This window comes from Anolis carolinensis, chromosome 5 (genome assembly GCF_035594765.1).
Source record: "Anolis carolinensis isolate JA03-04 chromosome 5, rAnoCar3.1.pri, whole genome shotgun sequence".
In the NCBI taxonomy this organism is placed as follows: Eukaryota; Metazoa; Chordata; class Lepidosauria; order Squamata; family Dactyloidae; genus Anolis; species Anolis carolinensis.
In genome coordinates, this window is record NC_085845.1 from 60,065,354 (window position 1) to 60,081,129 (window position 15,776).

General features: G+C 41.3%; 1 protein-coding gene across 4 annotated transcripts in view; it reads left to right on the forward strand.

Annotated features, from left to right (window-relative positions):
• The window catches only part of galntl6 (polypeptide N-acetylgalactosaminyltransferase like 6), a 753,660-nt gene that overhangs the window by 716,294 nt on the left and 21,590 nt on the right, over positions 1-15,776 (forward strand). For all 4 annotated transcript variants that reach the window (XR_010006391.1, XM_016995302.2, XM_016995304.2 and 1 more), the window contains one exon: positions 2,509-2,658. Coding sequence is in view for 3 of the 4 variants with exons in the window: in XM_016995302.2 (XP_016850791.1) it covers positions 2,509-2,658 (150 nt within the window). In the remaining variant the exon portion in view is untranslated. The remainder of the gene's footprint in view (positions 1-2,508; positions 2,659-15,776) is intronic.

Sequence of the window (15,776 nt, forward strand, 5' to 3'; positions counted from 1 at the left end):
CGATCATCAAGTTTGCAGATGACACCAAACTGGGAGGGATAGCTAACACTCCAGAAGACAGGAGCAGAATTCAAAACGATCTTAACAGACTAGAGAGATGGACCGAAACTAACAAAATGAAGTTCAACAGGGACAAATGCAAGATACTTCACTTCGGCAGAAAAAATGGAATGCAAAAATACAGAATGGGGGACGCCTGGCTTGACAGCAGTATGTGTGAAAAAGATTTTGGAGTCCTCGTGGACAACAAGTTAAACATGAGCCAACAATGTGATACGGCTGCTAAAAAAAACCAACGGGATTCTGGCCTGCATAAATAGGGATATAGCATCTAGATCCAGGGAAGTCATGCTCCCCCTCTATTCTGCCTTGGTCAGACCACACCTGGAATACTGTGTCCAATTCTGGGCACCGCAATTGAAGGGAGATGTTGACAAGCTGGAAAGCGTCCAGAGGAGGGCAACTAAAATGATCAAGGGTCTGGAGAACAAGCCCTATGACGAGTGGCTTAAAGAACTGGGCATGTTTAGCCTGCAGAAGAGAAGGCTGAGATGAGACATGATGGCCATGTATAAATTTGTGAAGGGAAGTCATAGGGAGGAGGGAGCAAGCATGTTTTCTGCTGCCCTGCAGACTAGGACGCGGAACAATGGCTTCAAACTACAGGAAAGGAGATTCCACCTGAACATCAGGAAGAACTTCCTTACTGTGAGAGCTGTTCAGCAGTGGACCTCTCTGCCCCGGAGTGTGGTGGAGGCTCCTTCTTTGGAGGCTTTCAAGCGGAGGCTGGACGGCCATCTGTCGGGGGTGCTTTGAATGTGATTTCCTGCTTCTTGGCAGGGGGTTGGACTGGATGGCCCATGAGATCTCTTCCAACTCTACTATTCTATGATTCTATAATTTTATGAAAAAAAAGTAAATATAAGAATCTCTTTCCTGCTGAAAATAAGCATGGTTGCAAGTCTATATCACAGTCTATGTTCCAGGATTTTACACACATTTAGCTACATAGCAGAGATGCTACAGAATCTTCCTAGTGAATTATGAAGATGTCTACCAGGGCACCAGCAATATGTGCATTGGCTCTTTCTAGCCAAATGACCTAATGTACATCACACTCTACTAATGCACATCAGCATTTGTCTAGACACCAAGAGCATATAGATCCAGCTGTGCAATGCACACCTCAGTGACTCCTCTACATACTAATGTTACAACATGCTGAATATGGATATAGTAAAACTGCTCAGTTTTATTTCATGCAGATATAAGTCTACTTATGTTTGCAATAAATGCTGAATTCCCATACTGAATTCCAGCCCATATCCTTTAGATTAAGTATGCATTCATGAACAATGACATTTGTTTTATTTTAATATGGAGAATATGTTCTGTACAGTATAACACCCGTATCTGTGGAGATACATTCCTGAACCTTAGCATAGAAAGGGGAAGCCACAGATAATAGTGAACCATATTGAAATAAACAACTTATGATTGAAGTTACTATAAAATTATCCTGGAAGACCCAGAAGATTCCTAGGAATTTACTAGGTCCTCCAGGGTGATGTTATAGACCTCATCATAAAGATCCATGGATTCACCCTGCATTGGAGCAAATTAATTGGCTCCCAGCAGAGAGACATGGAGAACCTGTTGCTCCACGCCCCGCATCGTTCATCTTACGGTGCCACCCATCCCATGGGCAGGAAGCGTTGACACCCAGCGTCCCCCCATTTCTGGGAAAGTAACACAGGGATGCTCCTGTGTTGCTGCCGTGGTGGTGTGTGCCACTTCATCTCCCTTTTCAGCACGGAGCCCAGCTGAAAGTGTCTGTGGGTCATGGAAAAGGCTCCATGCTGAAAATGGAGGGGACGCAGCATATGACAGGCAAATCGGCCTGTGTGATGAGGTAGTCAGGTAATTTCTATCAGAAGCATATCATAGAATTGCCTGGAAGACCTGGACAATTCCTATAGATGACATATTTTGTCACATATGAGTAGGTGAAACCATATATATTGTCCCACATGTATGGGGTTCATCCTATATTGTGGATAGTTGAGCAAGTATTTTTGCCATGCTCGGAAGTAGCTTAGGCCTGACATAGATTTATTTATCAAATTGTTCTGGTAAGCACTCGTTTTCTACCACTTTCAGTGCCCTTATAATTTCCCTCATTTCACCCATTATGATGACAGCTTTTTTATTAGTTCTGCGGTGTGGTATGTTATTTCTAATTTCTTGGAATAAGAATTTCCATCGTGTATTTTATAAAAATGTTTGGGGTCTCTTTTCAGTTATTTGGAGCCTTTGCCCAAACCTGACCAATATTTCTTCTAGGTATTCTAATCTTCTGTTAATTGTTACACTGAAGCCCAACGATTTTGGTTCAATGGTTCATTGGAATTTACTTAAAGGTGAAGCCAGATGGAATGATTTTCTATTGTTGTGAGTCTTGTCTAAAGGCCATGTTATATTGCTGTTTTGCTTAACTGTTTTCTTTAGCTCTTCACTTTTGGTTGGAGGGAAGACATTCGGCCAGGAGAACCTCTTCACACCAGAAAATTCTGCTTTGATGCTGTGTCGCATAGTAGCCCTGTCACACTTTATGACTGCCATGGTATGAAGGGCAATCAGCACTGGAGCTATAGGAAGGTTGGTATTATTTGTAGTTGTCTAATTATATTTAATTATAACTTTTTTGGTGACTCACTGAAGAGACGTATGTGTTAGTTCTGTCAAAATGTGTTCATTTTTACATCATATGGCTGAGTTGAAACACACAGAGACAGACCCAGTCTGAAACGTGACCCTGCACAGACCTCTCTTTTTTCAGCACAATGTATTGCCATCTTGGAGGGTTGCCGTTATTTGGGTCAGAGTTTAATTTAATGTGAATTTCATTCAGCACCAATTGAGGAACCTATCTTCGGAAGGATGCTTTTGTTGTTCTGGTACTTCAAGACACGTGAGTCCTTTAACAAAGCCAGCCCTGAGAAAAATATATTTTCATTCCATGTGACAGGCATAAAAACAGCTCACAGGGAACTGATAATTCTAATATAATATTTCTGTATTTTAAGGATTGCAATTGGCAGATATGCAAAATGTTGCCAAGATTAGCCTTGTGTCTAATGAAACCAAACAGTTTATAATTTAAGGGTCACTGGGCCAAGATGCCAACTGCATTTCAAGCCATTTTATGTAGCGCTAAAAATGGGTGAGCTGTGACGGAATCTGTGCATGACCTTTACTTGTTCACATTTGCTAGTTACTATAACAATGCTTTGGAAAGGTATGATTGATTGCAAGTGCAGTGGGCACAAGCAAGAGCCCTTGATTAACCTTCCCATTGCAAGCTTCAATGGAGCCGGAGTAAATATACCTTACGTCTTTGAAATGCTGAAGCTCCATATTTATGTATCCATCACCATAACAGAGCAGACATTTCTTGACAGCCACTATTTTCCCCATGACTGAATGGCTGTAATCCTATGGACATTTGCTTTGTGGGTAAGCCCCATTTCTATTATTGGTGGCAAGAATAGTCCTAGCATGGGGAAGGAAATACACTGTGGAAGTCCCTATATACTCTTGAATAAGCCTAGAAATTTAAATAAAAAAATCAACCCAAAAAGCCAGGGTTAGTTTATCCATGGATCAATTATCCTTTTCTTAAAAAGGGAACTATCCCTTCACTAAGTAGAGTGGCAAAATGCAAGAACTCAGTCCATCCTGGTAAAACCTAAAAGAAACAGTGGCCCCCACCACTCAACTCTCTCTACCATAGCATTAATTTGGGCCTTTTTGAAACTTGGAAGAGGAAATGTTAACATCAGTGCCTTCTCCTCCATGGAATAACCCTTGACTTATTAAGGGTCATAACAAAATCCATAATTTTGGCCTCAAACCCTACCCTCAATTTATACATGAAAACGACTTATACGTGAGTATACAGTATATGGTAGATCTTCTCCTATGGTAAAGGAGAATTTGGTACCTTGCATTACATGAAAAATTAACAGTTGTCTGTAAAACTTTTAGAGGCAAAACTAGGACAGACCTATTGATTGGGACATTCATTGTTTTTGTAAACCATGATTTTGATGTCCCAACTTCACTCAGTTCTAGCATAAATACTGGAAAGATTTGTTATAGCAGCCTTGGTACTTTTTATTTTGGAAATTTAAAATTAAAATTTAAAAGAGTCAAGGGAGGGAAGAAATTATGGAAAATTGATTCGGGTTGGAATAAACCTTCTCTTGTCTTATAATCTTGTATTTATGTTTGTATTTTATTTATTTCGTTTGTTTAATGCAATCTAATACAAAATACCGAGGAGAGCAAATGTTATTGATATGCTATGAAACATATTTTGAGATATACTCCCACCTCCCACCCATCTATACCAGTATTTATCACTTCCCTATGCATAACCTCCAGGGACAGTTCCAATTAATCCTCTGTCATGCCACTGTTTGAGCTTTTTTTGAAATTTTTCCAATTTCTCTCTCCTACTATTACTATCCTCCTTTGCCCTTCAGGCAATTTTTGAGTTCAATATGCAAAAACAGTTTACACTAAGGGAGGAGAAGAGAAGAGGAAGCAGAATGTTGCCTTTCTTCAGCAACATTCAGAAAACAGCAGCCTCTCCAAGCTTGTGCGTTCTTGTTTATCAATAAGTTTTCTCTCTTAACCACACTTTGATGTTGCTTGGCCACAAATTTCCAAGTTTTCATTTGTGAAATGTTGCAGGGCATGCTAGTGCCCTTTGCCATCCTCACTGATGCCCAGATACTGTTTTGTTGCAGAATACAGAAAGCCTGTGCCACCCTTCCTAAACTCTCACCCAGATTCATGATAGCAGTGTCAACCATGGTTTGTTTTACTCCTCTGAGATGTGGCTTTCAGCCTGCATTAAATTCTTTTAATACCTAGCTTCTGTACCAGCAGTGGGACTGGACAGTGCTTGAAGCAAAGAGACCTCACAGTGCCATCTTAATAAGGCTTTTCTAGAGGTTCTTCCCTGCCAGCAGGACTTTCTAATTTGAGATGATTCACCAAAGCATTCCGCAGCACAGAGAAGGATTCGTGTCAGATCTACACAGTTCAGATGGTTTGACAGTCATTCTTTCCTTCTTTCCAGGGAACTGTGAACACTAGATAGATGTATAATTGGGGTGGGAGGGAAGAAGCCAAGGCCCCTCCTGAAGAGAGTTCCTCAGCTCCTCTATCTACTAATTACAAATTTGGAAGAATTCTTGGGGGGGAGCAGGTAAAAAGATAAAAAAAGGAAAACAGCTATTCTGTTGGTTGGAAGAAACGCAATAAGCAATTTGGTGGGATAAAAGGAATCTGTCCACCTGGGGAGCCTGGAGAAAGGTATAGATTCAGCTTAGAATGAGAAATGCATCAGAGAGAAGAAAAATAGCAGGAGGGAAATCTGTTGGGATTTCTGTTATCTGAAACTGGATGGGAAAACCTTGAGGCTTTTATCAGACTTTCAACCTTATTCTATTCTCATTTCCCCCGTTTCCTTACCATCTTCGTACACATTCACACAGAGGCTATCCCATGACACTCAGCCACATCCAATGGCTGTGCATGGAAATCCATTTCACTAGCGTGCAAAGATGGACATTTTCAAGAGTCAGGTGTTTCCCAACTCCTGATTGAAGACAGCAGCAGGAAGCGGAGGATCAAAAAGTCATAGAATTCTATGATCCTCCACCTCCCACTGTTGTCTTCAATCAAGAGGAAAGTCAGAAGAGGAAAGGGAAACATTGTGGGATAGCTGGACATCCCCAAAGACAGACCTTGCAGGGATAGGTCAGGTCCCTATTCTTTAGGATGCTTTCCCCCGCTTTCCTCCACTTCCCTCCTACCCATGGGATAAAGTCCTATGTGCATTCATTAATATATTCTGTGAGTGTTTAGCTCATTAATGTAATGATGATAATGATAATGATAATCATTTTATTCTTGTATCCTGCCCCATCTCCCCGAAGGGACTCAGGGCAGTTCACATGGGGACCAAGCCCAATAAGACACAATAAAATACATCAACTTGGGTACATTTAACTTATGTAAAAGCAAAACATCCAATAAAATCAATTAAAAGCAGCTCAACAAGGCTTTACTATCTACATTGCAACCAGATGTAGATCAGATGTCCCTGGTGAATTCATCCAAGTTCAGCTGCCAGGTTAGTAAGTCAACTAGAAAAGGTGCCTAGATCCTCAACACACACACACACATACATACATAAATACATACATACATACTGGTAGAGTTCCTCTGTAACCAGTGGAGAGAGATCCAGTGATGCTGAATAAGGTATTGATTTGGTACTGCTCCAATCACACAGTTTTGCTCAGACACTAAAGTCAATGTATTTCTTTGCTTATCCAAGCTGTTGGCAAGAAGCTTGATGAGTTGAAAAACTTCATTGGTACCCAACGTACCAGCTGTGTGTAAGATGGAGAGAGGAGTGAAAACACAATTCTCGTGCTGTCCTCTGATTTTTGGCTCATCACATTTTTAATTTAGAATTCACACTGGGAGATCAGAGTGAAATGACAACCATGCAGTGGCATCCGCCAATAAATAAAGCTTCCTTCTGTCTGCCAATATATTTTTTTCTGTTTGTGAAGCTGCGACAGCACATGAAAGTTTTCATTCCAAGTTCAAAAAAATCTGTATTTCTAACTAAGAAATTCTTCAAAAATTGTTTTTGCAAAGGAAGTGCTGACAGAAGGAGAGCTATGTAACCCTAATCGGATAACAATCAATCCTCCATGATGAAATCATTAGGCAAACAATTACAGCTAACAATAAATTGTTCAGACACAAATCCATATCCATTGTAAAAACAGTGTCTAAATTAGATTCTTTGCTTTTAGTCTAAACTTCCTGTTCATCTCACACACACACACACCTCTCAGCCCATTTATAAAACATGTCCATGGCTTTTGTTGCTGTGGGTGAGTCATAAGAAGGCTTCAGTTAGATCGAGAGCTCTGGTACACTATGAGGGATACCATGGAAGACTGAAGCTGCAAAGCAGTGGCTTCTCAAGACCAAGTAATACAAGTGCAAATAAACTGAGATATGAGTTGGAAATGTGTGTAAGATGTGTATTTCACCAATATTTACACACAACACACTTCAGCTGTGAGCATACAGAAAGACCAGAAGCTGTAGGATGCTGTCCCTCACCTCTAGGTTTACATGTGAATAGCAGTGAATGTCTAAGATGGGGTGTAGATAGCTAACCTTAGAAAGGTAAAGATAAAGATTTCCCCTGACGTTAAGTCCAGTCATGTCTGACTTTGGGGGTTGGTGCTCATCTCCTTTTCTAAGCCGAAGAGCCAGCATTGTCCATAGACACCTCCAAGGTCATGTGGCCAGCATGACTGCATGGAACGCTGGAACAGTACCTATTGATCTACTCACATTGGCATGTTTTCGAAGTGCTAGGTTGGCAGAAGCTGGAGCAACAGTGGGCGCTCACTCCGCTCCCGGGGTTTGAACCTGGGACCTTTTGGTCTGCAAGTTCAGCAGCTCAGTGCTTTAACACACTTCGCCACTGGGGCTCCTTAGAAAACAGATTGGCTATCTGTAGCAATTTGCCATTGTAAAAGATTCTATATTGCTCAAATAAGCCATAAGGTTGTAAACTGTGGATCCACATACCTAGATTTTATTGACTGAGACATTTATCCATTTCATTTTAACCCTGTCTTGCCTTTAAAAGGCTTATAAATGTGCTTCTTTCATCCAGTCATGAACTCTGATTGACCAATTTCCCAGCTGTACACAAATACATGTTCAGCTGCAGTCCAAAAAGCTCTGATGACTAAAAAAAAAAATCACCATTCCCATAAATTGATCCTTCTTATTTGGTCTTGTGATTAATCAACTGTAATGTGCCTATTCAATCCAAATTTGGGTTTCCAGTTTGGGATTGTCCCAGGCCATGAGATATTTGACCCCAAACCTAAGGCATAATAGGTGATGCCATTAAACATCGTGCATTAAGTCCCAACCACAATTGCTTACAGCTTGTTATTCAAACAAACCCACGAAGCAAGAACACATTTTCCTGATTAGAAATCTAATCAGAAATCTGTCTTCCTTCTTGCCAGGTCAAAACTGGTGTGTGGGGAATGTAATTCCCTCTCACATAGGGCCCTTCCGACAGGGCCCAAAATGCCTTCGGACTTTTACATGAGGCATCCAAACAATGCCTCAGGTAAAAGAGGATTAATTTGTGACAAAGCAGGAAAACCCTGCTTTGTCCCAAATTAATTATATACCCCATTAGACCCATGTCTTCCTGAAAGGCCCGGGTCTAATGGGGCATGAGCTCTGTGGGGACAGACTCCCGGGTAGTCCCAGGGGTCAGTCCTCACAAGCATCTCGCTTCTTCAGGCTTCCAAACGCCAGGAAGTGAGGAGGGTGCCCAAAAATTGCTTCCCCCCCCCCACACACACACACACCTTCTGGTGTGTTATTTCTATGTGTCAGAAGGCCTGCCGGAGAGGCCTCATGGCTGCTCAGAAAGTTTTCTCTTTATTTTAAGGGCTTTTGGGAGGCTCAGTGGCCCCGTGCCCTCCTGGAAGTTACTGGGAGGTCGTGGGGACTTAAACCTGCTTCAAAGTAGGTTTAACCCACTCCAAAAAAGGTTTAAGCCATGTCTGGAAGTGCTCTTAGACAGAGTAAGGAATATTTTCTACTTGCCAGGAGCTGAATGCACCAGACCTGGAGAATTTGTGTCCTCAGTTTGCATCTAGAGATGACTCACAAAAACTGGAAACTCAGGGCTAGACCCTAATACACTAAGACCTCCTGCAGCCTATGTATCCTGTAGATAACTGCTCTTCCAAATCCCACACTATGACTTCTCTTGCTGAGAGTAACTGCACATTGGTGGAACAACGGAGTACTAGGTGGAAGTCATAACCATACAACACAGTGAAGAGAAGACAGGGGATGCTGCTCACAGACATTTGCTTACACAGTCAATTGACGTCACATCTTAGGAAAGTCACACTTTTGGGCTACAACTCAAAGAATCCCCCCCCCTGCCTCAATCAGCATGACACCTGACTGGGAATGGTAGTCTAAAACATAGCTTCCCCAAGCCCTAGATGATTTTTTTTAACAAATCGTTGTATCTCTCTTGCTTTTCCTGTATCGCCTCCTCCTCTCCCCTTTCACTCTTCTTATTTGAAAAGACAGTCCTGCTTTATGAAACACCAAAGGGTTCCTTTATTTTCCTCATGCCCAGCAAATCCTATGAAGGTTTCAAAGCATGAAAAGCAGAACTGTCAGTTCTCCCTTTTCTCGAAGCTGTCAGATGCCGACCCCTCTGTCAGATCACCAGGTCGATGCAAGAATGATCCAAGTCCAATGACAGTAAGGCATACATCAAGAACTAGTAGATAAAAATAAGAGTGTAGTAGACCTAAATACCCAAAAGACACCAGATCCTGTCAGATCTTGGAAGCTAAGAAGCATCAACCCTGGTTAATGTTTAAATGGGAGACCACCAACAAACACTAGGTGCTATTGGCTATATTTCAGATGACGAAACTGGCAAAACTACCTCTGAGCATTTGTTGCCTAAGAAAACTCTTATTAAATCAATGGGGTCACCATAAGTTCACACAAGCAACTTGAAGGCACATGCACACATAAAGCTATAGATGTCATGCAGGATAAATCATTCAAAGAGCTAAAGCTAGAACAAAGTAATAGTAGAACCACAGCATGTATTTAAGGAAGGAGGCAGGACAAGGGAAAAAAGCAAAAGTGTTTTAGTTGTGTATTCCTGAATGGCAGGAGATTGGGTTAGATGACCCTTCCTGCTCTAAAATCCCATGATTCCAAAATAGAGACAAGCAAGACAGATTTATCATAAAAGGGATTTGACTGGATGACCCCTGGGGTCTTCCACTGAAATGCTGTTAAGTTTATGTAGGCCAAAAAGATTACCCATGCCTGATATATATATATATATATATATATAAAGGTAAAAGTTTTCCCCTGACGTTATACATTATATATAATACTAGCTGTGCCCGGCCACACATTGCTTGTTGAGGTAGTGGTGGTATTGAATGTCTGTTGTAAGGTTGTCTTTATGTTTAGTATGCATTTGGTTGTTTGTGTACTGTGAAAGTGGTGTATGATAATCTTCTTCTTCTTCTTCTTATTATTATTATTATTATTATTATTATTATTATTATTATTATTGAGAGGCTGGCTGGCCATCTGTTGGGAGTGCTTGGATTGTATCGTCCAATGGCAGAGTTGGGTTGGACTGGATGGCCTTTAGGGGTCTCTCCTAACTGTCTGATTCTATGATTCGATTTGTATTATTATTGTGCAGATCTTGGATGGCCATCTGTCAGGAGTGCTTGGTTTGTGTCGTCCTGCATGGTAGAAGGAAGTTGAACTGGATGATCCTTAGGGGTGTCTCCTAACCTTATGATTGTATGATATTATTATTATTATTATTATTATTATTATTATTATTATTATTATTATTATTATTGAGAGGCTGGCTGGCCATCTGTTGGGCATGCTTGGATTGTGTATCTATATATAAAAAAGGATTAAAAAAATTGGCCTAGGACAAAACAACAAAACTACACATCCCAGAAATACTAAAGTTGGTGCTCATCTCCATTTCTAAGCCAAAGAGCCAGCGTTGTCCATAGACACTTCCAAGGTCACGTGGCTGACATGACTGCATGGAGCGCCGTTACCTTCCTGCCAGAGCGGAACCTATTGATCTACTCACATTTGTATGTTTTTGAACTGCTAGGTTGGCAGAAGCTAGAGCTAACAGTGGGCGTTCACTCCGCTCCCCGGATTCGAACCTGCAATCTTTCGGTCTGCAAATTCAGTAGCTCAGCGCTTTAACACACTGCGCCACCGGGGGCTCCATACACATTATAGATAATAAATAACATAATATATAAACATTTCTTGGGACACCACAAGAAACTTTTGCTTCACAAAGGACTCAGTGGCTGAAAATTTTTGAGATTCCCCTGCTCTGGTGTGATGAGGTCCTTGGTCTACAATACTATAGTAGCAAATGTTGAAGTTCAGACATTGATCATGATAGTCCCACAAGTATGGCCTGAAGAAGAGTTCTAAGTTGTCAGCAGTTATGTTGGTGTGTATCCACAAATCAGTCCTAAATCAGTCAACACAGCCCATCTCCAGTTTCAGCTCAGCATCCACTGCTAGCAAAAGGTAAAAGCAAGTCGAAATTATCCCTTTCATCAATGATCACTCATGGTGTTTGTTTGTAGAAATGTCAGTCAGTTGTTTTGTGAAGGGAAACAGTCCCCTGTCACTGCCAATGGCTGCTACCTACTAAGCGGGGACTGGGATACTTTCATGACCACTATGTATTTCCCAAAGCATCTATTACATAGGGATCATGGCTATGAACTATAGTTGCACATTTGTAATTGCCTTAATGAAATTGTTGTTACTATCAGGGACTATAATTCCCACTGCTCACCAGCCAGTATGACCTTGGCCCATATTGTTTGGAGGATCCTGGGAGTTAGCGCCCAAAAAAAATAATCTCCCAAGCTGTGTGTAGATAACCCGGAGGTTGCAAGCAGGTAACATGCATACAAGGTTCTAACAGTGAACAAATATTCTAGGTGCATATTACTTCTATTGTAAACCCAAGGGAATGGGTTGTAATGATGCACTCTTGAAAGCCACCCTTAATTCTTGTTAAAGAAAAATATAATTCCCACTTTGGAAAATAATTTATGTTGCCATCTACAGTTCAGAGCCACATACTAACTTTATGTTGATTTCAGCCTGATACTTCCTTTGGCGTTGCTTTTTTATTTGCCATGTAACTCACACTGTGCAGTGCTATGATAAAGATTAAGCATCCAAGCAATCTTTTTTTCCAGCACTAGGCCCACGAATATATCACATCAAAGGGAGCTCAGGAAATGTGTGAGTTATATCCAACTTTTTATACCTGAGACACAGAAAACTAATCATGCTTTAAGTCCTCTTGAAATTAAGTTATTTGGGGGCTCATTGATTTCAACTTACAGGAGCAGTGACTGAATATTTATATATTTTATATAATAAATAAAATTCCTTCTCAAGTGACAAGCTCTTATTGCCTACATTTGTCAGCCTTGGAGACATTTCTGCCAAATATATGGATCATTTGAGGATCACGGTATTCATATGATATTTGAATAAATTTGTAATAGCCTACCGATCTCCTCTACTAAACATCCTACAGTCTCTGTAAGTGACTAAAAATGTACCATCAGAATGAGATACTTTGCAAAATGTAGTTCTGTGGAATTGATGAGGCCTCAAGTAGTAGATAGTGGTGGATAACGGTAGCAGTTTTGTTCCTACTGAACTTTTTGAAGATTCAGTTTTGTTCCTCTCCTTCCCAAGCTAGAGTGCTACATGAGAATTGGTGAAGGACACTATCCCAATGTAGTAAATGTAATCCGATACTTCAGCAGGCATCTATGTACTGGGTCATTATTTTAACTAATATAAGCCGTTATGAGTCCCCTTCGTGGGAGATAAAGCGGGGTATACATATGATGGGGCCCCTGGTGGTGGCACAGTGTGTTAAAGCGCTGAGCTGCTGAACTTGCAGACCAAAAGGTCCCAGGTTCAAATCCCAGGAGCGGAATGAGCGTCCGCTGTTAGCCCCAGCTCCTGCCAACCTAGCAGTTCAAAAACATGCAAATGTGAGTAGATCAATAGGTACCGCACCAGTGGGAAGGTAACGGCGCTCCATGCAGTCATGCCGGCCACATGACCTTGGAGGTGTCTGGACAACGCCAGCTCTTCGGCTTAGAAATGGAGATGAGCACCAACCCCCAGAGTCGGTCACGACTGGACTTAACGTCAGGGGAAAACCTTTACCTTTACTATACATATGATGATGATGATGATGATGATGATGATGTAATTCTCTTGATTTAGTTTACAGCACCAGACTTGTGCATTCATGTTGAAATCTATGCATCTTCCAGTCAAAACTGTGTTCTCAGCAGTGACAGCTCTGAAAAGCTACTAAGTGACTAAGACAGATCTAAATTCAATCTAGATTCATTCCCCTCAGTACTCCCAATGTTTTCAAAGTTTACCAAGCCAAATACTATTAGGAAGTGGGTTGTTGTGGGTTTTCCAGGCGGTATGGCCATGTTCCAGAAGCATTCTCTCCTGATGTTTCGCCCACATCTATGACAGGCATCTTCAGAGGTTGAGGGGTCTGTTAGAAAGTAAGTGAGGTCTATATATCTGTGGAGTGTCCAGGGTGGGGAAAAGAATTCTTGTCTGCTTGAAGTACTTGTGAATGTTTCAATTTGCCACCTTGATTAGCATTTTAACGGCCCGCAGTTTCAAGGCCTGGCTGATAGCTGCCTGGGGAAATCCTTTGTTGGGAGGTGTTAGCTGGCCCTGATTGATTCATGCCTGGAATTCCCCTGATTTTTTAGTCTTGCTTTTTATTTACTGTTCTGATTTTAGAGTTTTTTTTAATACTGGTAGCCAGATTTTGTTCATTTTCATGGTTTCCTCCTTTCTGTTGAAATTGTCCACATGCTTGTGGATTTCCATGGCTTCTCTGTGTAGTCTGACATGGTGGTTGTTGGAGTGGTCTAGCATTTCTGTGTTCTCAAATAATATGCTGTGTCCAGGTTGGTCCATCAGGTTCTCTGCTATGCCTGACTCTGGTTGAAAGAGTCTGCAGTGCCTTTCATGATCCTTGATTCGTGTTTGGGCAATGCTGTGTTTAGTGGTCCCTATGTAGACTTGTCCACAGCTGCATGGTATACAGTAGACTCCTGCAGAGGTGAGAGGATCCCTCTTGTCCTTTGCTGAATGTAGCATTTGTTGGATTTTCCTTTTGGGTCTGTAGATTGTTTGTGTTTTGTGTTTCTTCATCGGCTTCCCTATACCATCAGTGGTTCCCTTGAGAGGAGAATGCTTCTGGAACATGACCATACAGCCCGGAAAACTCACAACAACCCAGTGATTCCGGCCATGAAGACCTTTGACAACACTATTAGGAAGACTATGAAGGAGATAGTTTGGGGGGGGAAATAACTATGTAATGCTCATCAATTTTAAATGTGCCTCCAAGCTGTCAACCAACCTATAGTGACCCCATGAATTTCATAGGGTTTTCTCAGACAACGATTGCTAAGAAGTTGTTTTGTCAGTTCCATCTTCTGAAGTATAGCCTACAGTACCTGATATTCCTTGATGGTCTGTTAGTGAAGTACCAACCAGACCTGATTTAAGCGTTTAGCATCAAATAAGCTATTTATTTAATAAAATAGCTAGCTATTTAGGTCCTTTTAAATATACCTTAACACATTCCTTTTTAGTAAATCTAGTTATTTTTTAGAATTTGCAGAAATACCCCCTTAAGAGAGATGGGTAATTTATGCCTATACTTCTTTATAATTGCATTTTAATTACACAGGTTGTTTAGTTGTTGGTCTTGTTCTTGTTAACAATTAATGTCATTATATCCTTGTTACTATTCCACCCTCAGAGATGCCTCATAGCTACTGTAATGTCTGGAATACCACTGGTATCTTAAACATATCTAAATTATTGCATAGTTTTGCCAAATGCCATTATTTTAGGGTTGGAGACTCAGATTTATATATGCAATGCCATTGTGAAGTAAGCAGTGCATTCAGTTCTGCCTTCCGTTCTCAGTCAGCTGTGCATTCGGCTATGCAGTGTTGCCATTCAACACAAGAGCTATTTATCATAATCAATGCATAACTGTGAAAGTTTCTGCAACACAACTCCAATGTCAGATCACTAACAATATGTTATTTTCAGTCCCTGGAACTGATCCAAGAATAGTCACTGAGAAAGCAGCCTGGGGTTGTAACTCATGAATCTGGGAGTTCGTACAGTTTCCCATCTACAAAATATAACGGAGTGATCCTTGACAAATTGTTTATTTCCAGAATAATTTCTTTTTTTAGATAATATAATTTTTATGGTGCAATGCTTTGGATGCACAGTTGTGAAAGAGACTTGGAACCTCATTCCACGGAAGGGGAGAAAGTGTGTCATCCTGTAGTGTTCAGTATGCAAGCCATCTTGAAAAGAGATGGGAGGCAAAACATCCCCATCACATGTGATGTGTTCCTTCCTGATTTCAAAAACTGAATGCACTTTCGACCTCATCAGACATGCAGTGCGTGTCTCCTCTCAATCCGTGAGATGTTTTCCCAACAAGTTGGAAATTGCAGACGTGAAGATGGGCCACACTCCACACTTTTCATGTTAGTATGAAAACATGTACATGTCACTCTGAGCCCTTGGTGGCACAGCAGATTAAACCGCTGAGCTGCTGAAATTGCTGAACGAAAGGTCAGCAGTTCGAATCCAGGGATCAGGGTGAACTCTCGCTGTTAGCCCCAGCTTCAGCCAACCTAGCAGTTTGAAAACATGCGGGAAAGTAACAGTGCTCCATGCAGTCATGCCGGCCACATGACCTTGGAGGCATTTATGGACAACGCTGGCTCTTCAGCTTAGAAATGGAGATGAGCACCCACCCCCAGAGTCGGACATGACTAGACTTAATGTCAGGGGAAAACCTTTACCTTTACCTTAATGAAAACCAAATGGAGTACAATGGATGAGGACAGATTGCACATCCCACAGGAAAGAAACTGCTTCTGATGCACCCAGAAAAGCTAATTTCAACAATCTTC